The following is a 23,704-nucleotide window of genomic DNA, read 5'->3' as shown; positions in this document are numbered from 1 at the left end:
AAAATAGGACCAATGGCTTTGTCAGGAAGTGGCTGATGTTCGAGGACATGGCTAATTCCGGGCCTGATTAAATTCACTTGGCGAATAAAGGCGCTTCTGATATCTATTAGTCATTCAGTCCCATGTACAGTATCCAACTCTGAAATCACTTCAGAATGTTATGAAACTGTGAATGTGTCCACTACCGCTGTGATATTGCTTCACCCACCAATCTTAGGCCCCAAGGAACAAGGTTTGAGTTGACTCCAAAGAAGGAAATTGCCCATGTTGCATCTTATCTTGTCAACTAACTTCAGCCTATGAAACATCATGCCACACGCTAATATGCTACATGCTAGCCCTAGCCACATACTTCTCCTCTAACACGCTCACCTTGAAGTAAACAACCCCCCCCCCCCCCCATCTTGTGTGAACACCGGTATTTTTAGATGCCTGTCGTAATCCTTCCGTCTCTCCCTCTGTCCTTATGCATGGGAATTCCCCCTCCTGGGCAGCTAGCGCTTAGCACGCCAACCTGTTGTCATAGACTAGCCTCTATGAATAGGTGAGGGCTTTCGCTAATCGGTTGGAAGCGCCAGCGGCGGTTAGCATGCCTTTCCTCAGTGTGGGATCACATCTGACCAGGGAGGAATGACAATAGCAGGGTGACGTCAGAGCCTTTCTGTCGTTGAGCTGCGGGGGGTGTGTGTGTTTACACTGTCTGATGGAGAAGCATAATAGCTGTTGGCACGGTGTGAAGGGGTGTGTGTACTCAGACAGGTCAGACAGTGTTACCTGGGCTATTGTCCTTGAGCCACATGTTTTGACCAACGACGTGTTTTTCCCCTCGCATAACTCTGTCCACAGTACTTACGGATATGTTCACAGTAAAGTTGCAGTATTCAGAGCAAATCTTCTTTGCTGAATAAATCCAATTAATACATTAATAGCTTGGGGTTCGTTTTTTCCCCCTCCCAGTGTAGCGTAGACGACAGATTCTGGTTACATAGAAGAGACTATGTTGTTGTTGACTATGAAAACACATTATAATGGCTGTGTGTACATGAGGAATGTAGACGTAACTCTCTCTCTCTCTCTCTCTCTCTCTCTCTCTCTCCCTTCAAGGAGTGACATCGTCCTCACCACAGCAACGGTCGAGAAACTGGTGACCTTTGACCTGAGCGAACAATGAACTGAGGGCAACTCTCCACCAGCTCTACCAACGGCAGACCCTCTGCCCCGTCACCCCAGACCTGGGCAGAGGAGTGTGTGTGTGCGCAACTGCACGTGGTGTTTGTTTATGAGTCTGCCCGTACTCTAGAAAGAGCTAATAGGCTACACTCCCTCTCTCCTCGTCTGAGAGGAGGCACCTCTGACCCTTGACCCTGATTGACTGACCCCAACCAACCAACAGGAAGCATGGGGAGGAAAAAGATTCAGATCCAACGGATCACCGACGAGAGGAACAGACAGGTGAGACTGAGAGATGTGTGGCCGTGTCTTCATAGTCTGGACCAGGGTCTTATTCAAGGGCCTTGAATATAGTCGACTCCTTATAAGATGGGCGAGAAAGATGTGTGGCCTTGTCTCTTTGAATACTGAAAAAAAGGCATCCTTCCTCCCAATCCAGGCGGGTTGATGTACAGTTGAAGTCGGAAGTTTACATACACTTAGGTTGGAGTCATTAACTCGTTTTTCAACCACTCCACAAATTTCTTGTTAACAAACTATAGTTTTAGTTTAGTATAGTCAGTTAGGACATCTACTTTGTGCATGACACAAGTAATTTTTCCAACAATTGTTTACAGACAGATTATTTCACTTATAATTCACTATCATAATTCCAGTGGGTCAGAAGTTTACATACACTAAGTTGACTGTGCCTTTAAACAGCTTGGAAAAATCCAGAAAATGATGTCATGGCTTTGGAAGCTTCTGATAGGCTAATTGACATCATTTGAGTCAATTGGAGGTGTACCTGTGGATGTATTTCAAGGCATACCTTCAAATTCAGTGCCTCTTTGCGTGACATCATGGGAAAATCAAAATAAATCAGCCAAAACCTCAGAAAAAAAATTGTAGACCTCCTTGGGAGCAATTTCCAAATGCCTGAAGGTACCATGTTCATCTGTACAAACAATAGTACACAAACACCATGGGACCACGCAGCCGTCATACCGCTCAGGAAAGAGACTCGTTCTGTCTCCTAGAGATGAACGTACTTTGGTGCGAATAGTGCAAATCAATCCCAGAACAACAGCAAAGGACCTTGTGGAGATGCTGGAGGAAACCGGTACAAAAATATCTATATCCACAGTAAAACGAGTCCTATATCGACATAACCTGAAAGGCCGCTCAGCAAGGAAGAAGCCACTGCTCCAAAACCGCCATAAAGCCAGACTACGGTTTGCAACTGCACAAGGGGACAAAGATTGTACTTTTTGGCTTAATGTCCTCTGGTCTGATGAAACAAAAATAGAACTGTTTGGCCATAATGACCATCATTATGTTTGGAGAAAAAGGGGGAGGCTTGCAAGCCAAAGAACACCATCCCAACCGTGAAGCACGGGGGTGGCAGCATCATGTTGTGGGGATGCTTTGCTGCAGGAGGGACTGGTGCACTTCACAAAATAGATGGCATCATGAGGAAGAAAAATTAAGTGGATATATTGAAGCAACATCTCAAGACATCAGTCAGGAAGTTAAAGCTTGGTCGCAAATTGGTCTTCCAAAAGGACAATGACCCCAAGCATACGTCCAAAGTTGTGGCAAAATGGCTTAAGGACAACAAAGTCAAGGTATTGGAGTGGCCATCACAAAGCCCTGACCTCAACCCTATAGAAAATTTGTGGGCAGAACTGAAAAAGCGTGTGCTAGTATAGAGGCCTACAAACCTGACTCAGTTACACCAGCTCTGTCAGGAGGAATGGGCCAACATTCTTATTGTCGGAAGCTTGTGGAAGGCCCAAGTGAAACAATTTAAAGGCAATGCTACCAAATACTAATTGGGTGTCTGTTTGGGTGTCTTCTGATCCATTGGGAATGTGATGAAAGAAATAAAAGATGAAATAAATCATTCTCTCTACTATTATTCTGACATTTCACATTCTTATTAAAATAGAGTGGTGATCCTAACTGACCTAAGACAGGGAATTTTTACTAGGAATAAATGTCAGGAATTGTGAAAGACTGAGTTTAAATGTATTTGGCTAAGGTGTATGTAAACTTCTGACTTCAACTGTATGTGTTAGACCATTTGACACCATGGGCCAGATTCACTGAATGTTTGTACCGGTGCAAACTACACACCTGTTGAAATAAATGTACCCAAAAAGGTCAAACATAACTTTAAGCTTTTCTTCCTTCTCTTCAGCTAATGGTTTACAGTTTTAGCCTTTTTTCCCTCCTAAAAATAACAGGTGCAAATGTATATCTTTCCCTGTGTTAATTTGTTAGTGTCACTGCCCATTTAATGAACATCGTATCAGTGTTGTAGTGTAATGTTACTGTTTTCTGGGTTTGTACAGTATAGTGTGTGCAGAGTGTATCTTTTAGTTTGTTTGAAGGTGTGCGTTTGACTTGACTGGAGCTCTCTGAGAGTGCATAGTGTTTCAGGCCGAGTAGGCACAGAGTTCAAACCGACATGGAGTCAATCAGGTCACACACAGCCCTGCGGACAGCTGCTCCAGATAAATCAGTCTGTCCACAGCAGCTGCAGGCCAGTGGACACAGTCATATCAGGGACAGAAGTTACTGATCTGTGCGCGTGTGTGTTTTCAAAGGGTGAATGTGTGTGTGGGGGTAGGTGTGTGTTGAGAAAGGTGAGTGTTTGCATACGTGTATGTTTGAAAGGGTAAAAGTGTGGGAGAGGGATTGTGTCTGTGCTACGGTCTTGGGAAATCTGTTACTGTCCGCTTCTTGTTCACTCACCACCCTCCTATTTGACTGATGTTGTGATATTCGATTAATTTATTAGTCATGAATGGTTAAATATTAAAATAATCTTCCTGGTTGTACATTGCAAAACGCAGAAAATACCCACAATACACAGAGGGTACATACAAAACATATTAGCATTGCACTTAAGGTACAATGCTATGGTCGGTTTATGATGTTGACTATTCCGTGACAATGTACCTCATTCACTATTCCTACTACAATAACAACTGTGATTGCCTCAGGTCATTCCGAAATGTACACACAACATGCAGGAGACATTGAAATCAAATCCATAATTGCTGACCAAAGGTTACGTATCACCACAGTAGCATTTCATAATAGCATATTACAAAAGCATAACCCCAGTAGATGATACACCCTTCCTTGTCCTCCATTGCTCTTCCGTGTGCGCACTTGCATGTGTGTTTTTGACGTAAAAGTGGGAAGATTCTCTATATCTGGGGGGGGTGTGGGGGGGGGGGTATTCTGAAGGAAGGATATTGATGTCCCTTATCAGTTTTCTCATCAAAGCATCTCATTTGCATGTTCAGGGATCTGAGCAACAGGGGGAAGGAGAGTTGGGAAAGAGAAGGGCAAAGAGATGGAAGCTGAAGAGAATGGGGTTAGTTGCATGTGGGTCATGTTCATTAGGCACAAAACTGAATAAAACACTGAAATGGAAGGAGACGTTTTTCGTGGCACAATGTTTTGAAGCATTTTGCTACAGTGTGCCCTAATGAAAATGTCACTGAAGAACCAGACTGTCACCAATTCACTCCATTGCAGATAAAGGAAACTCACACTGCCGGTTCACTCAGATTTTTAACACTGTCGGCACTCGTTAATGACCTAAATTGACACTTTCTACAGATACCAACTCAAACTCATTTTCACTTTCCTCAACCTCTGCGATCTCTTCCCACCTCCCTCCATTATGTTTTGTAAATCCCTTTGTGACAATGCTGATGGGGGAAAAAGTGCTTGTATAAATAAATCGAATTGATTCATTCTCTATCCCCTCCCAATGCAGGTGACGTTCACCAAGAGAAAGTTTGGCCTGATGAAGAAGGCGTACGAGCTGAGCGTGCTGTGTGACTGTGAGATCGCCCTCATCATCTTCAACCACTCCAACAAACTGTTCCAGTACGCCAGCACCGACATGGACAAGGTGCTGCTCAAGTACACCGAGTACAACGAACCCCACGAGAGCCGGACCAACGCCGACATCATTGAGGTAAAGCAAACAGAAAGGGCCATCAGCCTCTGACCGTACCACTTTAGCTTGAGACTGCCTGGAATGCCAGGTGGGCAGGGTTTGCACTTTTGTGACTTTTCGATTGGTTCCACTGCGCCAGCCAAGCTCAATCACGCACAGTTAACTGTTTGAGCCCAGGTCTGCACAGAACAATGAACCTTATTGCAGCCAAAGTGTCGTCGCTTCTTTGTAGCCTCCAGTGTTGTAGAATACAAATAGCAGCTAGAGAGGGAATGGGAATGTTGTCTCAGAACTGATCTGATCTGTGTGTCTTCTTGCCAAGCCTGGAGGTCTGAAACTCTCTCACCTGTTTGGTGGGCATTTTTGAGGAAGTGCATCGGATGCTTAGCATTGTCACCGTTCGTTTTGTACTGTATACCCAACTCCTATTGTCATTTCGCAATGACAATGATCATATTAAGTTGGCTATACAGCACAACCGATCTGGAACCAGGCTATCGCACAAATGTACCTTGAAATTGTCCTCCCTCAGACGCATAATTCAACAATACAGCTCGACTGTACTTGTTCCTATTCAGCCAGACGGACCTTCAGCTCCCATCCTTTGTTCTCATCTCCCACCACTCTTTTTTTCATCCTGTCTTCACAGACGTTGCGAAAGAAAGGCTTCAATGGTTGCGAAAGTCCCGAGCCGGACGGAGAGGACTCCATAGACCAGAGCCCCCTGAACGACGACAAATACCGCAAGACCACCGAAGACCTAGACATCCTCTTCAAGCGCTACGGTGTCAGTGTAAGCATCTCCCCTTTTCCTCACCATCTCCCCCAATCTAAAACACCTTGCCCTTAGCGAGCCACTATCCCCTAGTATGGGTGATAGCACTGGGATAGGTCAAATAAGTGCACTGAATGGTGGTACAGAGGTTTGAGAAACACTGAACTATATGGTGGAAACTCCACTTCACCTAGAGCAGTTTGATGCTGCTATTCTTCCATTGTCTGCTTATCAAGTCAAGAGACCTGAACCAATGTTGAAAAATGCTAACTATCAATTTTCTTTCAGTCCACGGTCCCGCCCCCCACATTTTCCATGCCCGTCACCGTCCAGGCTTCTAATCAGAACACATTGCAATTCAGTAACTCTGGCAACGCCATGGTGACCACCTCCTACGTGACGTCGCCATCGCTGTCTGACAACCACCACCTGTCGCCCCAGCAACCGGCGCTCCAGAGAAACACCGTGTCTCCTGGGTTGCCACAGCGACCGGCCAGTGCAGGTGAGCGAAAGAGCGGGACGGCCTTCTACTGTGGCATCTGTGGGAAATGAGGTCATCTTTCCTCTCCACACAAACTCCAATTCAATGAATTGGAAACCTGTTTCAAATCAATGTTGTTTTGAAGCAATGAATCCAGACGACCTGGGATCAAACACACGTGTATTTGATTATTTAAATATTTACTTTCTGTGTATTTGAGTGTTTTCTAATAATGTGGCCAAAATCATCTATTTCTATTGGAATCATTTGAAACTATTTTGACATTTTATAAATAGCCTAGTATAAAATACTAATACTAAAATACTAATACTAATAATAATTTTTTCCAAATATATTATTTCAAACACTCCTAGGACCTGGGTTCAAATGCATGGGAATATATATATTTTATTTGAGTATTTTCAAATGCATGCCAATGCTTTCCAAGTGTTTTTCCAAATACATTCCAATATTCTACTACTTGTATTTTCAAACAATATACATCTGAATACTTATAATGTGTTAAAGTAATTGAAAAACATTTTAATTCAGTGTCCTGCTAGGAGTGTTCATATTTTCCTTGCTAAGCCAGTGTTTATCATTTCAACAGGTGCTATGCTCGGGGGAGACCTGAACAATTCAAATGGAGGATGCCCAAGTCCAGTCCGTGAGTAACCTTATGACGGACTACTCTACAATACCACTTCTACTGACAATACTACGCTCATTGACAGTCAATGTGTTAAGAAATCGATGTACTCATTGAAAAACGCATATTTAATCCAATATTTTAGTTGCTAGACAGAAAAATGTCTGCACTATGATTTGCTCGCACAGAGATTTGAGACGCTCAAATGACAGAACTTTTCCAAATGTCTCAATAAATATCAGCATATTAGAGATGTGGATGTTGTTTTTTTTCAAGAAAAGGGCCTGCTGAAAGAATGTGAAAGTAAGGGAAAGTGAAAAACATATTTTATGCTTGTCACATTGCCAAGAGCAATCATATACTCCATCCAGGGTCCAGTCCTTATTAGTTCTTCTCCATCTCTTCCTCTATCTTCTCTGCCATTACTGTCCCATTATTACTGAGACTGCCCCGGATCATCTTGGAATGTCTCCATTGACGTCAGCTGGTGTCCTTAGCACTTGCCTGGATAGACACCAGATCAATGTGGGAGCCAGGCGAAGAGGGAGACCCAGAAGGTTCAGGTGTCAACCCTCCCTTGGGGAGAAATCAAATCTAGCCTCAGGCTTTTGGCGAGAGGGGAGGCCTGGTGTTAAGAAGGCTTGAAGCACGCAATCCAGAGATTATGGTGTAAAGACAATTTGTCATATGTCATCGTGTGACACGACAACATGTTTTTCTGTGTACTCTGTGTATACTTTTTGCTGTGGAATGTACACATTTTCTCACAGCTCACGAGCAATGCAAGCTGACTACGGGCTGTTTTTTTTTCTTTTTCATTCAAAACATTTTCATTGAGTTGCGTGTTGGGAGCACATCAGGGGTGTCTGTTGTCCCACAACCAGCGGTGTAGTGCAGTTGGTAGTGTATTTTTTTTTTGTAGGTGTGGGAGCAAAAAGTATGACTGTATAATTTCTCAAAGTTTGTACTGACAGATGTAGCCTATTGAATATCATTATAGAATATGCAGAAAATGTATACTCCAATTGCAATGTCTGCCTATGCCTATTGTCTGAAGATTTTTTGTTGTTGTGTTTTACCCCATTTTTTCCCCCTCCCCAATTTTGATCTTGTCTCATCGCTGCAACTCCCAACAGACTCGGGAGGCGAAGGTTGAGTCATGGGTACTCTGAAACATGACCCGCCAAACCACTCTTCTTAACACCCAGCCGCATGAGCCAAGTAAAGCCCCCCCCGGCCAAACCTCCCCTAACCCGGACGACGCTGTGCCAATTGTGCGCCGCCCTGTGGGACTCCCGATCACGGCTGGTTGTGATACAGCCTGGATTGAAATGTTCTATTTTTAATACAAATAGGAAATCATCCCTGTCAATCATAAACGATAATTATTCACGTTTTACCGGTGAAATGTCCAAACTGCATCTGCATGCCAATCATTTGATTTTAATCAGTTTCATGGGAATATGCATTTGATCTTCTTGAATGACTGTTTCGTGAAAGAATTGGAGTAGATGGTGTTCAAACTATAAGCATTTCTTGTATTTTGTTTCAATTAAAGCATAGACTATATCCTACCTAGTGGCGTGCGCTGTTCAGTTTTGGGCGCATTAGAATTTTTTGGGGGACTATTCAGATTCAGTGAGCTAACCTTCCTAAAAGCTCATAAAATATGATTAAGTGTTTTTGGTGTAATGTAGGCTTACTATGCTATTATATTTGGTTTTACTATGTAAAATACTAATTAATCATTAGGCGTATGTGATCTTGCAAGACATACTCTTGGACAGTAGAGCGAGTTAGTTAATTGCGTCGTAGCCTACCTGAGCCCTATGTCCACAAACCGTTTTGAGGACAGACATTTTAGCAACCCTTTGGAGAGTCTTCTGGCAGCACTACAACCCTGCCCCATGAACATTTTCTCTGTCATAGTGGAGGCATTTTTATAATTGTGGAAGAAAGAAATACATTTTCCCCTGGCGTTTTCTTGGTGTATGCCAACACTAAATCTTTAAAAATTCTGCATCGTTCCGATTATCGCATTGCACGAAGAAAGACCTGTCCCAAGAAGGCAGCCCCCCTCCCTCATATAATTTCCTCTGTGACCACGTATAGTTGAAGGATAGATTAAAACATGGCTCTGTGCTGTATGTCATATAAGCTCCTTTCAGATCAGTGATGATGAAATAAAAGGACTATTAGCCTCTGAGGTTTCGTCTTCTAAATACACTAAGCAATTACTGCTGTGCCTAGGTGTTGATTTACCTGCATGGGTTTTGTCATTTATCTCGCTTCATTCCTTTCCCCCTCCAGCTAACGGATACGTCAGTGCCAGAGCCTCCCCGGGCCTCCTCTCTGTCTCCAATGGCAACAGCTTGGGGAAAGTAGTTCCGGCCAAGTCCCCGCCCCCGCCTCAGAGCCCACAGATGGTCAACAGCCGCAAGCCAGACCTCCGGGTAATCACCTCTCAGGGTGGGAAGAGCCTGATGCAGATGGTGAGCTCAACCACTAACCAAGTTCAATCAGAACCAGGCCATACCAGGTCTAACTGGGGTCAACCAGGCTTTACCAGACTAAATGGGACATGTCTGTGTTTTGTTGACTTTATATGCATCAAAATAATAATTGATGCGGGTTGTGACTATTCCCCTTCCACAAACTCGTTGACACTTATTATGCACATGGTCATCTCAGTTTCGTAGCAAGAGTGAAATCTAGTATGGACTTTGGAGTTGTTTTTTTTCTAGTTAAAGATTTTTATTTTAGATTTGTGCCTCCACCAAAACCACCAGATTGCCGAAAAACAACCTGTGCCACCTAGAGTAAGCAAAGGTTCTAAAAAAAATATTATATCATACACTATAATATCAGTAATATACACTGATTGTACAAAACATTAGGGACACCTTCCTAATATTGAGTTGCACCACCTTCTGCCCTCAGAACAGCCTCAATTCACCGGGGCAAGGACTCTACAAGGTGTCGAAAGCGTTCCACAGGGATGCTGGCCCATGTTGACTTCAATGATTCCCACTGTTGAGTCAAGTTGGCTGGATGTCCTTTGGGTGGTGGACCATTCTTGATACACATGGGAAACTGTTAAGCGTGAAAACCCCAGCAGCGTTGCAATTCTTGACACACTCAAACCGGTGTGCCTGCCACCCACTACCATACCTCGGCACTTAAATCTTTTGTCTTGCCCATTCACCCTCTGAATGGCACACATTACACGATCCATGTCTCAATTGTTTTAAAGCTTAAAAATCCTTCTTTAACCTGTCTCCTCCCCTTCATCGACGCTGATTGAAGTGGATTTAACAGGTGACATTGATAAGGGATCATAACTTTCACCTGGTCAGTCTGTCATGGAAAGAGCAGGTGTTCCTATGTTTTGTACACTCAGTGTAGTATCGTTGACAAACAGGACCTTCTCTCTGTTCACGGTCTTCTGTCCAGCATGACCTTTAGTCAACGGTCGGTCGAGACTAGAGATTCATGTGTTTGGGTTCAGAGAAAGGTCAGTGGCGTAATTATTTCCGCTCCCGCCCCTTTGCAGACAGATGATGAGCTGGAGATGGTGAACGAGGTGAATTTTTTAATATATTTTTTCTCTCTCCTGTCACTCGCATGTGTCGATGACTGTTGACCTTCCCCTTACATTCACATGGTCACAAGTGTGCAATGCAACGCTCATGAGTGTGTCATTTAAGGGCAAAGTATAGATAGTCTCTTTGGCTATGGTCCAGTGGTATGGTCATGAGTTTATAGTCGCCACTGGAATGCATGTGATTTTAGGGTTGTAGTTGTGTGACTCCAGCATGACTGCATATAGTCCTACAACTATGATCAGATGCTGTATTTAAGGTGAAAAATAAAGATTCTTTCAAGCTACGCTAGCATCTATCAGTGGGAATGTTAGCAGCAACTTTGGGCAACGTTTGCCACATACTCCGCTTGGATCATTTTCATCGTTTGTCGGCCCATTTTCTTCCATCAACGCTGACACTGTTGGGCAGCATGATGGGTGTCATTTCACTTGGCAGTTTGTTGCCACCACCAACTTGCAGCACATTCCCTGTCCATCTGGAAACTGCATGGGGTTACCCAAACAATGAATGGCATGCATTTAAAGGGATAATTCACTTTTTGAAGTAAGTTATTCATTTTAAAATGTGAACTATAGCTTTAAGGCTCGCTCACATTCACCTGGCAATGCCACCACCACTATTGTGTGTGTGATGCATGATATCACAAGATGTCTCCCGACAACACCTCCACCTAATACGAGATACATTTTGAAAGGCTTAGCTTGTCATGAATCCAACCGTATCAACAATTGACATTCGATCATGTCAGAAGTTTCATTCATTGAATACACAGGTTTTAAACATGTTGCTCATTTCTGTCAAACACCAAGGTTTAAATTCTTTGTTTATTTGGTCTAACATTTTCCATAATTTCCTTTCTTCCCAGAATGCCCAGCGTTTGGCCGGCGCACAAATGGCCCAGGCGCTCACCACGCCGGTGGTCTCCGTGACAACGCCCAGCCTCCTGGCGCAGGGGCTGCCCTTCTCCGCCATGCCAACAGCTTACAACACAGGTTACCTGAAGCATGAGCAGATTGCCACAAAAGCTTATACACTGAACAAAAATATAAGCGCAACATGTAAAGTGTTAGTCCCATGTTTCATGAGCTGAAATAAAAGATCCCAGAAATGTTTCATACGCACAAAAATATTATTTCTCAAATGTTTTTTACATCCCTGTTAGTGAGCATTTCTCTTTTGCCAAGATAATCCATCCACCTTACAGGTGTGGCATATTAAGAAGCTGATTAAACGACATGATCATTACACAGGTGCACCTTGTGCTTGGGGCAATAAAAGGCCACTCTAAAATGTTCAGTTTTGTCACACAGCACAATGCCACAGATGTCTCAAGTTTTGAGGGAGTGTGCATTTGGCATGCTGACTGCAGGAATGTCCACCAGAGCTGTTGCCAGATAATTCAATGTTAATTTCTCTACCATAAGCTGCCTCAAGTTGTTTTAGAGAATTTGGCAGTATGTTCAACCGGCACACCACGCCATATGGCGTCGTGTGGGTGAGCGGTTTGCTGATGTCATCGTTGTGAACAGGGTGCTTCATGGTGGGGTTATGGTTACGGGCAGGCATCTGGACAACGAACACAATAGCATTTTATCGATGGCAATTTGAATGCACAGAGATACCGTGACGAGAACCTGAGGCCCATTGTCATGCCATTCATCCTCTGCTATCACCTCATGTTTCAGCGTGATAATGCACATCCCCATGTCGGAAGGATCTATACACAATTCCTGGAAGCTGAAAATGTCCCAGTTCTTCCATGGCCTGCATACTTACCAGACATGTCACCCATTGAGCATGTTTGGGATGCTCTGGATCAACGTGTACGACAGTGTGTTCGAGTTTCCGCTAATGTCCAGCAACTTCGCACAGCCATTAAAGAGTGGGACAACGTTCCACAGGCCACAATCTACAGCCTGATCAACTCTATGCAAAGGAGATGTCATGCTGCATGAGGCAAATGGTGGTCACACCAGATACTGACTGGTTTTCTGATCCACGCCCCTACCTTTTTAAAAAAGTTATCTGTGACCAACTGATGCATATCAATATTCCCAGTCATGTAAAATCCATATGGTAGGGCCTAATAACTTATTTATATTGACTGATCCTTTATATGAACTGAACTGTAAAATCTCTGAAATTGTTGTATGTTGCGTTTCATATTCTTGTCCAATAGACATGCTTGCATTGTGTATATATTGCACAGACACTAGTTCAGGATTGCACAACTCTGGCCTTCGAGTTCTGCAGTCCTTCTGGTTTTCATTTCTCCCTCACACCAAAATCAGTAGTTTCAGAGTGGCGGAGTAACAAACAGTGAGTAACAAACAGCTGCAAAATGCACCATAGCTGCAGTAGTGTGTACAGAGTTCCTATATAGATTGATTCATTTCAACATTACAGCACATAAAAGGAAATGAATGTGGATTAACCATTTTCCCTCTCTTTCGCCTCCCTCAGAATACCAGCTGACGAGCGCTGACATCACCGCTCTCCACGCCCTGGCGTCACCAGGCGGCCTGCTGCAAGGCAACGTGTCGTGGCAACAGCAACCGTCTTTATCCCAGCAGCAACAGCAGCAGCAACAGCAACAACTTAGTCTGGCGTCGCTTAGCAACTTGGTGTAAGTCCATCCTTGCATTGTCACGTCACAAAGCAACCATGAAGCCCTCCTCCATTCTCTACAAACCAATTGATGACTGTCGACCTGTCCATCAAAACACTATGCGACTGGCCATTCCTGTCATGTAGCATAGTGTCCCCATGTCATTTGTAGCTGCAAGCAATTCACATTCTTTAGATGGGGTCTGTGAATTGGTGTCACTGACATATGCCACCCCAGATCCTTTTCTTCTTGAAGCACCATCGTTTTTTTTAGGGATGCGACTTAATACAGGATTTGTTTTAAAGTTTATATACTGATAAAATACCTCATTATCTTAGGTCAGATGCCAGGTATTATTTTCCTCACACAGGGCACCAATAAGGGCGGTCGTATTATGCTGCGTTGTGGCTCCACACTCAGCTTTATGATGGCAGCACACAGGATAGCGTAGTTGCTTAGAACCTCCAAAGCTGCTAACAGGCGGGTCTTCAAGGCCTGAAGGAGAAAAGTCACTGTTTTGTCCCGAACAGGAGAGGTCAAAATGGATCCCACTGCTAGCACCAATACCTCCCCCCAGCCCAGCCAAATCCTCCGGTGGTCAATTGACCCAAGTAGTAGAGGTCAAAATGGCCACCATGCACACACACTCAGCCTCAGTAGCCTGTGTGACTGAGTGTGTTCTCTCCTCTTGTCCACAGCATGTGGGGCATGGACAAACAGAGCGGGGACCTGTCTAGCCAGATCTCCAGTCTGGCAGCTAATCTGAGGTGAATGTCTTTGCTGAGGTGTCACGTGTACCTTCGGGTGGATGGGGACTGTTCTCTATTCCATGTTTTCCTTCCTTAAGAACACAGACCCTTTTTCAGAACAATTTTATTTAGGACAATGCCAAATACATTTACAAACGTAAGCAAAGTCTTTTATTATAAAGGGAGAGAGGTGTCTTTTCCAGATGGTGACATATTAGCATTAACCACAGGGGGACACAAAGGCTTGCACTAACATTGAATCGATTGAATCAGGCAACGGACTGTCCAGAGACCACTTATGAAAACCATGAAATATTATTTACCGCTCCTGAAAATGTGATGGTCACAGCTCTTATTTTTTTTAATGCTTCTTCTATATTGGAAGAAATGGGATTGGGCACAACTTCAATCTATTTATGATCTATCTATCCTTAACATATACATATTTCCATTAATGTATTATTATATCCATCTATTTTTGTTTGCATTGCTGTATAGATGGATCGGTAGATTGATGAATACTAATATACCCCTTCATTTACACCTTTCACATACATAGCTACATACTCTGTCATTTTCTTTTGCAAGTGCTCCAATGTTTCTTTCTCCCCACAGCGCCTCGCAGTCCAACCTCCTCTTGGGTAGAGATGAGTGGTTGGGCCGGTACTGTATTTCTCCGTACTATGTCATGTCTGTGCGCTTTTGGCTGCCCCGGCATGTCAATTCTGTGGTGGTGATTTACACCTTACCAAAGTTCCCAGGTTTTTCAAAAATTCCGGAACCGGGAATCCTCCAACTGGGATTTTTGAAAAACCCAGTTTCTGGATTGTTTTTCCTTAGCCGCCATGATCTCTTGCCAAATCACTCCTTCATACACAGACAATTTCATGCTTTTCTAATGCTGTTGGCCTGTTTTGTATGGGTTTTGGGAGCTTGAGGGTTACTTTTACTTGTCAATTGCTTGGAATGGATTTGATCATCAATTCAAATGGTGTTGCTACTACTATGCCTTGTTGGTGCTCTGTCTTGTGATTAGGGGTTCCCTCCAAAACTTCACATCAGAAACCTGTCACTATGCTTGTATTGCAATATATTGTAATTGTCAAGTGAAACTCACCCGTCCTGTTTTCCTTCTCTTTCTCTTAATTTCCATCTCTGTGCTTAATCTTTGTCCATCTTTCCCCTCCCCTCTCCTGTACTTATCACTCCCTCTCTGACGCTCAGGCCGGTGGGGCACATACCTCAGGGCACCATGCTGACTGTCAACACCAACTCCAACATGAGCATCAAGTCTGAGCCCATCTCGCCTGGCCGAGACCGCCGCTCCCCGTGCCCCCCGCCGTCCTCCTCCGGGGGGGGCGTCCAGGCGGCCGCGCCCCCGCCACAATACCCTGGTTCCCTGCTGTGCCTGGAGCCCCCAACCGGCCGTTCCCCCGCCGATAGCCTCAGCAGCAACGGCAGCTCCTACGAGGGCAACGACCGCGACGACCCTGCGGCAGGCGGCAGAGGAGGAGGTGGCATTGGCGGAAGTGCAGCGGGCAACATGGGCAACCCTGGCCGTTCCCTGCCCCCCGAATTCAGCCCCTCGGTGGAGCTCCTGCGGGCCCAGAATGAGGCGGAGCAGGAGGGAGCCAACATAAAACGCATGAGACTCGACGCGTGGGTCACATAGAGGCCATGGCGCCAACATCATCGACCCCTGAAGCACCACAAACACAGAACACCCCCCCGCCGCCACCTGCCATTTGCCACCCCCACACAACCCCCTCTTCCCTGCCTCCATCCAAAGAATTTACCTCCACCTACCCAGCTCCCCAGGACTCAAAGCAGAGACAGAAATGTATGGGCTTGTGCTCCACCTGAGGGGAGGATGCTATAGTGTGCTGTTGGATTTTGTATTGGGCCGCGCAGTGAATATGGGGGCTCAAAGAATCTCGATGCTGTCCCGCTCAAATTGAGTTTGTGTGTTTTGTGGGAATTAACACTTGCGCTATCAGGATGATAAGATAATGGATGGATTTAAAATAGAACATATTCTCCTAAATGTTTTGACTGCTCATTGCTGTTTATACAAGACGTAAAAGTGAATCTAGAGACGTTAGTCGACGCGTCACGTATTTTAATTTGAGCACGACTATCGTTAACAGTACGACGGAAGGCTTTTGCTGTGTTTGCTTGACACAAGTGCTAGTTTTCACCGTGGGACTTTCTGCCCTGTTGACTCTTCAGTTCTGTTGTTAGATATAATTAGCACTGTCTGCTTCAGAAAGCACCCCTTCAAAATGCACTTTGGGAATGACTGTTTTGACGAGCGCTGCTTGCAAAGATTGCTGGCTCAGCTTCATCAGTGGCACTGAGCGAAGAGACCCCAGACGGGCAAACAGGATGTCCGGTCGGTCAGGGATACACAGGAATGGATCCCGCCGCTGCCACCAATTTCCAACACCCCAGCCAAAGCCTCAGGTGGCACTCTGTGGTCAACTGGCACTGTCAGCCAAGGCCAAATCGAGCATCTTGCCAGAGTGCCGATATCAACCTCTTTTCCTAAATGCCAAATGCCTCAGACGCAGTACAGGGACACTGAAGAATATTGTTCAGTTATTATGACTGACCACCTCCATGAAACAGTAAAGAAAACACTGACTTTGATTCTGCTCTCAATATCTCTATGCTCAGATGTATGTTGTGTCGTCACCTGTGTTTCCTTTCTGATTCTGAAGGAATTTTTGCAATCTTTGTTGCACCAGAATTTAGGCTAGATTCTGAGATGCGTGTCACAGGACTTCTTAAGGCTCATTCTACTAGTAGAAGACCCCAATGCAATGCATATTTAAAGTTTGTTTTTGGACTTCTGGTTGCTCTCTTTTAAGGAAGTATTTGGTCTTGGCATTTTGGACACATTCATAAAGGTTAGAACTGTTGAACTGTAGTTTTGGGGAATTAAGAGTAAGACTTTGTATACAATCACCCATTATACAAAAGCATTTTGATGTTCCCTTAGCTTTCTGCAGCTCTTTGCAATGTTTCAAAAGAGCTGTTTCAGCAGAATGGAAAAATACATATTCTATATTTCTATAGCTTCAGTTGGCAGCAAAGCAGTAGGCTTTTCAATACAGATGTGTGTACATATGAATATATTTGCATAGACTTCGCTAGGTATCCCTAAAACAAGCAATGTGTTCATTCTCAGTGGATCTGTTTGCATATGAGTGTGATTGTGATATGTTTCGAGCTACGATGCAGGAGTCCTGCCGCAGTAGCCGAGAAGTTTGTTTCAGTAACCTATATAATGCTAGTGTTGATGGTGTGCACTTTCTGTCTCACTCTTGAGGCCTGCTTGGCTGCGGCGTCAACATGTCCTTTGGCCTCACGCGCTGAACCCAATCCCCAATAATCAAAGTCAAGTGATAGACCACTATAACAAATTATAGAAATAAAATGGATTGTACTATTAAACTAGTACAATTGCATTGAATCATGGTATTTTGTCTTAAAAGGATCAGACTTCGTAAACTACAGTATACACTGTTAGGCTGAGCGAAAACGAATGCTACTTTATTTAAAGTAATTTGCCAATTTTTGAAATCACATTTTAATCATTCATATGAAATCATGTTTTCAAATGCTTCACACTCTGCCGTGAGCTACGTCTAATGGAGTTGTCCTATTTAACACAATGTAAGAAGGCGGTGTTGATTTCTATAAATGTATCTACTGTACATTATGCAACACAGATTTAGTTTCATTGCCTGCTCAGAGTATCCCAGGGTTCAGTGCGTATGGCTGGCACCAGTGACCTTTCTAGTGGGGTGCAACGTTGCAGATAGAAATGTAATGTCTAGAACAGACATCCATGCCCAATTCTTTATGACAAAGGGTTTTATTTTCTACACGCTACATTTCTATCTGAACTTTTGTGTAGTCAGGCCCACCTCAGTCTGAAGGAGAGGTCCCTCTGGTTTGAGACATTTGACACCACACTGATTTGGTTTTAATACCCTGACACTTGCAGGCCACTCATGTACAAAAGGTTCTCTGTCCAATCTAGCAATGTAGTCTGAAGACAATCTATAATGTTAAATGAAAAACCTGCACCCTTTTTTTCTTGTGTAAAATGTTTTCTAGATCTTACTATTTTTCAAGTGTTTATTTGTGCTGGTGACAGTTCCATTGTCTTTTATTAATATTCTATTATTATGGAGCTTATATTTTTTTGGTATTTTGTGTAGGATATTCAACCTTTTATTTAATCGACCTTATATACATAAGTGAAACTGGCTTCCTTTCTTGAAACTGGCTAAAATTGCACAATCAGTTATTGTGACATAGCAAATGCAATGAAGGAAAATACCAGTTAAATGCTGCAATATTGATTAAGATATGAACATTTATTTATGTGGGGGGGGGGGGACAAATTAGCAATTAACCGAATTTGAAAATGTAAATGCGTGGGATTATACAAAACAAATAAATGCTCGTTACATTTTTAAAAAATCACAATGCATCACAAATGAGTAAGAACCTCGTAAAAAATGTAGCGTAAGAAAAACAAATGATAGCTAATATATTGTGCTCGGTTAGTCTGCTTTGGGTTTTCGTTGTAAAGGTTATTTTTGTTTTTGAGAACGATATACATTTTGTGTATATTTTCATATACAATGTATGCACTGATGTTATTAAAATTCTATACCGCTTTTACAAAAGTGTTTGTTGTACCAAAGTATCCAAGTCCCTTAACCTTTTTGCGTATGTTTTACCGTATTTTATATATTAAATAGACAAATTGAGTGAAGAAGGGATCTTGTCATCTTTTGAGCTGGCTGTCAACCCTCATTTCATCCCTTGGCTTCATGATGTCATGACACAACTCAGGAATATTAGGTGCTTTGAGAAACATCATTCCATTATGAGTGTAAACATATTGAACGACTATGTCCAAAAGGAATACAACAATATCAGCTGGCTGCCATATACAAACAATGTACTGATTGTTCATTGCTTTTTATGGTACTGTACAGACAAGGCACATATTGCATGTAGTCATTAAATTACACTTCATTCCCATCCATTGGGAGTATTAAATGCTGTACAAATTTGGAAATGAAATGTAAACATTGCACAGTTGAAACAATTATATCCGCTGTGACAACCCTCCCAGCCGTATTCTCTCATTTTCCTTATTAGGATGTCGGTGGGCAAAGCCGGGAGGGTTGTCAGCGAAATGGGACACACCTCTTCCCCATTCATTGAGGAGACTCCATGCAGACAACACTGTTGGATTTTGGTTGTAGCATTTTTGTGGCCATTTTGTTTGGGTACCATTCAACACCCCTCATTATCACATCTATGCACGCAACCACTCACACCATTGGTAATTGTATTTGGTTACTTCAGTTAAATATATTTTGTTATTCCTTGTTATGGGCTTCTAGCCTGTTTGACACCACATTTTTTCTTTTTTCTTAAAATGGTCAACTCTGCACTAGGTTTATACTCCAGCAAAGTTGCATTCAAGTCTTCATAAATGTAAACTTGGGGAAGACCCCCGTGATTGGGAGTCCCATAGGGCGTATGGCACACGATCCTTCAATTACAAGCAACTTCTATGGGGTTGCTAGCCTCAAGTCATTGTATTTCACCATCAACCACTGCAAATGCAATCCAATGTTTCAGATGAAGTTGAAATCCAAGCTGATGAACTTGATTGATTCTTCCCCCCTCTCTCCTTCCAAATCAACACCATGACAGTTGTGTAGAGCTGAATGGGTACCAACAACATTTCAAACAAACCTCAGTAGGGCAAAACATTGGGGAATGTGTGTTATATTGTGAACACACTTGCATCTCTGACATATAGAGTAAAGAATACATTTCTATCTGCAAGGTTGCACAATGTTTGCCTACTGAGCATGCCCCTGGTCTATCAGAAAGCAAAGTGGACATATTCCTATGTAATTTATCCTTATCAGATCTACACAAGTGTCTAGGGACTGGGGGTCCATCTAGGCTTCAGGACTGGGCGTATCTACTCCTCTTCCTCCTTAGCCCCACCAACTCTGCCGGGGAGGTGGAGCAGTGGTGGGCGGGGCCACATCAAAGACAGCCCCTTCACTGAGTGACGAGCAAACAAAGTAGAGGTTGGCGCCCAGCATGACCAGTATGGGCAGGAAGGAGAGGCCGAAGCCCAACCCCCTCACACTGCTGCCTAGGGTCACACACACCCAGTAGATCAGCCTGTAGGGTGAGAGATCACAACAAGATCAGCCAATTGGGTCACACGAACCCAGTAGTTCAGCCTATAGAAGAAGAGACATGGGGCAAGTTCATTTTGCATGGCCTGGGTTGGTGGAGATTTCACTTAAGGACCAATGGAATGGTCTAAAACTCTGCCCACCCAGGGCACTGGCCATGTTAAAACGAACTCGCCCATATTCAGTGAATATTAGTAACCGCTGTCATATTGCCCCAGTTTAAACTTAAGGTAGACTACATAGTAATTTGAAGATAGCAGGAAGTAACAGAAAACATCATAATTCCAGTCTGCCGAGACTAATTTAAATCTCCAAAAGGCGACGCAGAACAAAAAACGAATACCAGATAATTCTATGGGTCAGAGAACATGGAGATAATATACAGAGAACGTATCAAGAGTTTACAAACATGATATAAAAAGGTAAGAAAATATAAGGATAACAATGTTGACTGAAAGTATGGATCAGTGATAAGGGAATGCTACTACCCATCTGCACGAACACAACCCATTTTGCATCCACGAAGCAGTATTACCTATCCCTCCACAAGCCATGGCCCTTGTTGAGAAAGGGGAACAATGGCCACGTTTTAGGCTGACTACACTCCAGACGTATGCCCAATCTCAAGAACGGCTGATTATCTAGTGATGCCACGTCGGGGATGAACATATATTTCACACACCTGCCAAAGGCAAAGATGATGGTGAGCAGTGGCACCATCTTGAGCATGTCCTGGCTGATGTAGGTGGCCATAACGGCCAGTTGCAGGAAGTAGAGCAGGAAGAGGGAGAGCGAGTCAACCACGTAGTGCCGGTGCACCGCCATCTCCCGGCTCTCCTCCCCCACCTTGCCCTCGTAGAGCGGCGTTAAGGCGCCGTAGTGCAGCCGCGCCACCCCCTGCACCAGCACACCTGGGAGGGGAGAGGAGGGAAGGGGGACAGTGCAAGGGATGGGGATAGAGGTAGGGGGAGAGGACGATTGTTTCCCTCCCAGAGGTTGAATAAGACAAAAAAAGTGAGGAACAGCAAAGCAATGCATACATGCGAGTTCAATTTTCTTTATTAAAACATTAGCATTGCCAAGAGCAAGAAGTAACACACGTTATGAGTCTATTAAATGGCTGATAGGCAACAACAGCATATCGCGGCCCTACCCTAATAGTCCAGTCTTACCTAGAATGATGGGTATGACAGCAAAGAAGGAGCAGCGCAGTGTGTACACCAGCCTGGGAGGGGCGCTGTCCAGTGGCGGGGCATCAAAGGGCAAGAGGGCATAGCCGCCCCACACGAGTAGAGGGAATAGAACAGCTGCAGCACCAATGCCCAGGCCAAGTTTCAGAACATCACCGCAACACATATCTAAATAACAGAGGAATCTGAGTTCAATTAAATTAGAGCCAAATAGGAGAAAATTGTTTAAATAAAAACAAAAAAGTAGTATTATAATAAAAACAAATTAAGACTTAAAAGAAGAAAAAAAAGGGTTGCGCTGTGGGATTATTTTAAACACTCTTTGAGGTAGGGTTTCAGATGTTTTCAGAAGATGGGCAGGGAACAGGGAATCTGCTGTCCTAGCTTCAGGGGGAACGGATCAGATAAAATAAAAAAAGTACCATAAATTATTTGTATTTTTTAAAAATCAACATAATGACAAATATTTGTTTCATAGTAATGCCCTTCAATCCCTGAACTGATTAGAATTGAAATGGAGCTGACCCCAATTGACATAAATGGTTTTGGTACGGCATTGGTACATACGTGTGTAGTTGTCCCGCTCCTCTGTCCATTGTGGGTAGTAGTATACTGGTGGGCCTGTATGTGTCTGGGGCTCTAAGAAAGAACTCTTCTCAGTGTCCATTTCCTCATAGTAGTTATTTTCGGGTGGGAACTCCCCCCATTTGCTAGATGGACGCACTATCACTGTCGGAGTGAAGCCCTGCATAGTCTTTTCTGGCATCCAATTGACTTGGCCTTCCTCCTCATCTTCATCATCTGCAAGCAAACCATCCCTTTTCTCATCTTGGCCTCCCTCCACCTCCTCATCTGTCCATCTCTCTCCCTCTGGCATGCTTTCTCTCCATTTTGCCTTTCGCTCACTCTCCTGCTGTCTCTCCTGTTCCTCCAGAAGCTCTTGGCTCCCTATCTCCCTCTCCTCCCCTTCAGTTCCCTTGCTCTCAGACGCTACACTTCCTTTCTCTCCCTCTCGCACCATCCCTTTGTCTCCCAGCCATAGCAAAGTGCTAGGCTCAAAGGTAGCTGAGCTGGTTGCCTCCTCCTCATCCTCTTCCCCCTTTTCTCCTTCCATCCTCCTGTGCTCTAGGCCCTGTTGTTCCGATCCAGGTGTTTGAGGTCCTGTAGCAGCAGATCTACTGGTTGTAGAAGGCCCTCCAGCTCGTTCTTCATCTGGCTCTGGGTTTAAAGTCAGGTGCTCTGACATCACTGTTTCTCTGCCTGTCTCGGTCTGTATGATATTCATGTCTAGGGGCTATGTGTTGTGAGTGCAATTATTGGCCCGTCTGTCTGTCTGCAAAGTGACTATTTACCATTGTGTTTCAACATTTCAAATGATATTCCATAAAACAAGTTGGTACAAAACATTCTCATAAGGGAAAGTCCCACTGATTCACCTGAAAGGCAAGAGCAATAAAACTGTTTATGTATTACTTTGTGACTACAAATCAATCTATTTGATAAGCTAATAAGCTGTGAGTCAGTGAGTATTGAACTTTAATCTTTTAAATGGAAGGAAGTGAACTTTTCCTGTGCAAAGTGGGAATTAGCAACATTCTTATGCCCACTGCACTCAGAAAGAGATATTGTTTTATATTATTAGATACAGTTGGTAAAGGTAAAGAAAGAAGTATTAGCCTACTTTATATCAATTTGTAATGCAGTGCAGAAACAGAGAGCGTTACAGAGAAGGAATGTTGTCGTAAAATCTTGCTTTGCGAGTCTGGTCAAACGATACTAGACCAAATCCATAGTGAAAACATCAAGACATAAGGAACTTTGAACCCTGTAGCCTAATTGTAGTTAGACTGACTTACCTGATGTCTAGGCTACTGCTGTTCCATGAGATTCAAATATGATGTTTTAATCAAGTAAATACGTTAACTTGTCCCAGTGTTTGTCAAACTAGGTCGTAAAGTGAAACTTAAGTAGGGGTGGGTTGTTTCACAGGTGTGTCAAGGTAAAGCACCGCGGGACATTTTTGTAGTTGCAAACACAGTATCATGTGACAACTCTGTCCACGATTACGTTTTCTACAATGCCAGAGAAAAATAGTAATGGCGTTTTTTGTAGGCACTAACTCTGCCATGGTTTAACATGGTAACGCTTATGGGGAAATGAATGGCGTTTTGCTAAGGTTTTGGGATAAACGCCGAAAATATGGTGTGTGTTAAACACAGGGTTAGGGGTTTCTATACGTTTTGTTCCATGAGATAATCTTTA

At 43.7% G+C, this 23,704-nt stretch overlaps 2 protein-coding genes and 1 long non-coding RNA gene across 7 annotated transcripts in view; 1 reads left to right on the top strand and 2 right to left on the bottom strand.

The window, feature by feature from the left end:
* Positions 1-18,788, top strand: part of LOC111955162 (myocyte-specific enhancer factor 2D homolog) — a 35,827-nt gene extending 17,039 nt beyond the window's left edge. The window contains exons 2-13 of one of the 5 annotated variants that reach the window (XM_023975273.2): positions 1,105-1,452; positions 4,949-5,152; positions 5,784-5,927; positions 6,198-6,411; positions 7,001-7,057; positions 9,350-9,531; positions 10,593-10,622; positions 11,510-11,636; positions 13,108-13,270; positions 13,951-14,019; positions 14,617-14,664; positions 15,226-18,788. In XM_023975273.2, the coding sequence (XP_023831041.1) occupies positions 1,399-1,452; positions 4,949-5,152; positions 5,784-5,927; positions 6,198-6,411; positions 7,001-7,057; positions 9,350-9,531; positions 10,593-10,622; positions 11,510-11,636; positions 13,108-13,270; positions 13,951-14,019; positions 14,617-14,664; positions 15,226-15,673 (1,740 nt within the window). In that variant the 5' untranslated portion in view covers positions 1,105-1,398 and the 3' untranslated portion in view covers positions 15,674-18,788. The remainder of the gene's footprint in view (positions 1-1,104; positions 1,453-4,948; positions 5,153-5,783; positions 5,928-6,197; positions 6,412-7,000; positions 7,058-9,349; positions 9,532-10,592; positions 10,623-11,509; positions 11,637-13,107; positions 13,271-13,950; positions 14,020-14,616; positions 14,665-15,225) is intronic. The other 4 variants (XM_023975274.2, XM_023975275.2, XM_023975276.2 and 1 more) reach the window with 4 other exon arrangements.
* LOC139023300 (uncharacterized) overlaps positions 1,957-23,704 on the bottom strand; it is a 48,967-nt gene continuing 27,219 nt past the window's right edge. Inside the window, exon 2 of the long non-coding RNA XR_011474432.1 lies at positions 1,957-2,063. This is a non-coding gene — a long non-coding RNA (uncharacterized lncRNA). The remainder of the gene's footprint in view (positions 2,064-23,704) is intronic.
* tmem79a (transmembrane protein 79a) lies at positions 18,966-23,445 on the bottom strand. Its single transcript, XM_023975279.2, has 5 exons — positions 23,299-23,445; positions 22,010-22,878; positions 21,425-21,610; positions 20,935-21,163; positions 18,966-20,235 (listed from the first exon to the last, which is right to left on the bottom strand). The coding sequence occupies exons 2-5, from the start codon at positions 22,725-22,727 to the stop codon at positions 20,043-20,045; spliced, it is 1,326 nt and encodes a 441-aa protein (XP_023831047.1). The 5' UTR covers positions 22,728-22,878; positions 23,299-23,445; the 3' UTR covers positions 18,966-20,042.

The sequence above is a fragment of the Salvelinus sp. IW2-2015 genome, linkage group LG30, assembly GCF_002910315.2.
Source record: "Salvelinus sp. IW2-2015 linkage group LG30, ASM291031v2, whole genome shotgun sequence".
NCBI lineage: Eukaryota > Metazoa > Chordata > Actinopteri > Salmoniformes > Salmonidae > Salvelinus > Salvelinus sp. IW2-2015.
The sequence above is the reverse complement of the archived record's forward strand: the minus strand, read 5'-3'. Positions and strand labels throughout refer to the sequence as shown.

Excerpts from the sequence above, each read along its gene's own strand:
- tmem79a (XM_023975279.2), bottom strand. The coding sequence starts at position 22,727 with ATGAATATCATACAGACCGAGACAGGCAGAGAAACAGTGATGTCAGAG. Across the intron at positions 21,611-22,009 it reads GGAGCGGGACAACTACACAC|ATATGTGTTGCGGTGATGTT; the intron begins GTATGTACCAAT and ends TCTGTTATTTAG. Across the intron at positions 21,164-21,424 it reads TGTCATACCCATCATTCTAG|GTGTGCTGGTGCAGGGGGTG; the intron begins GTAAGACTGGAC and ends CTCCCCTCCCAG.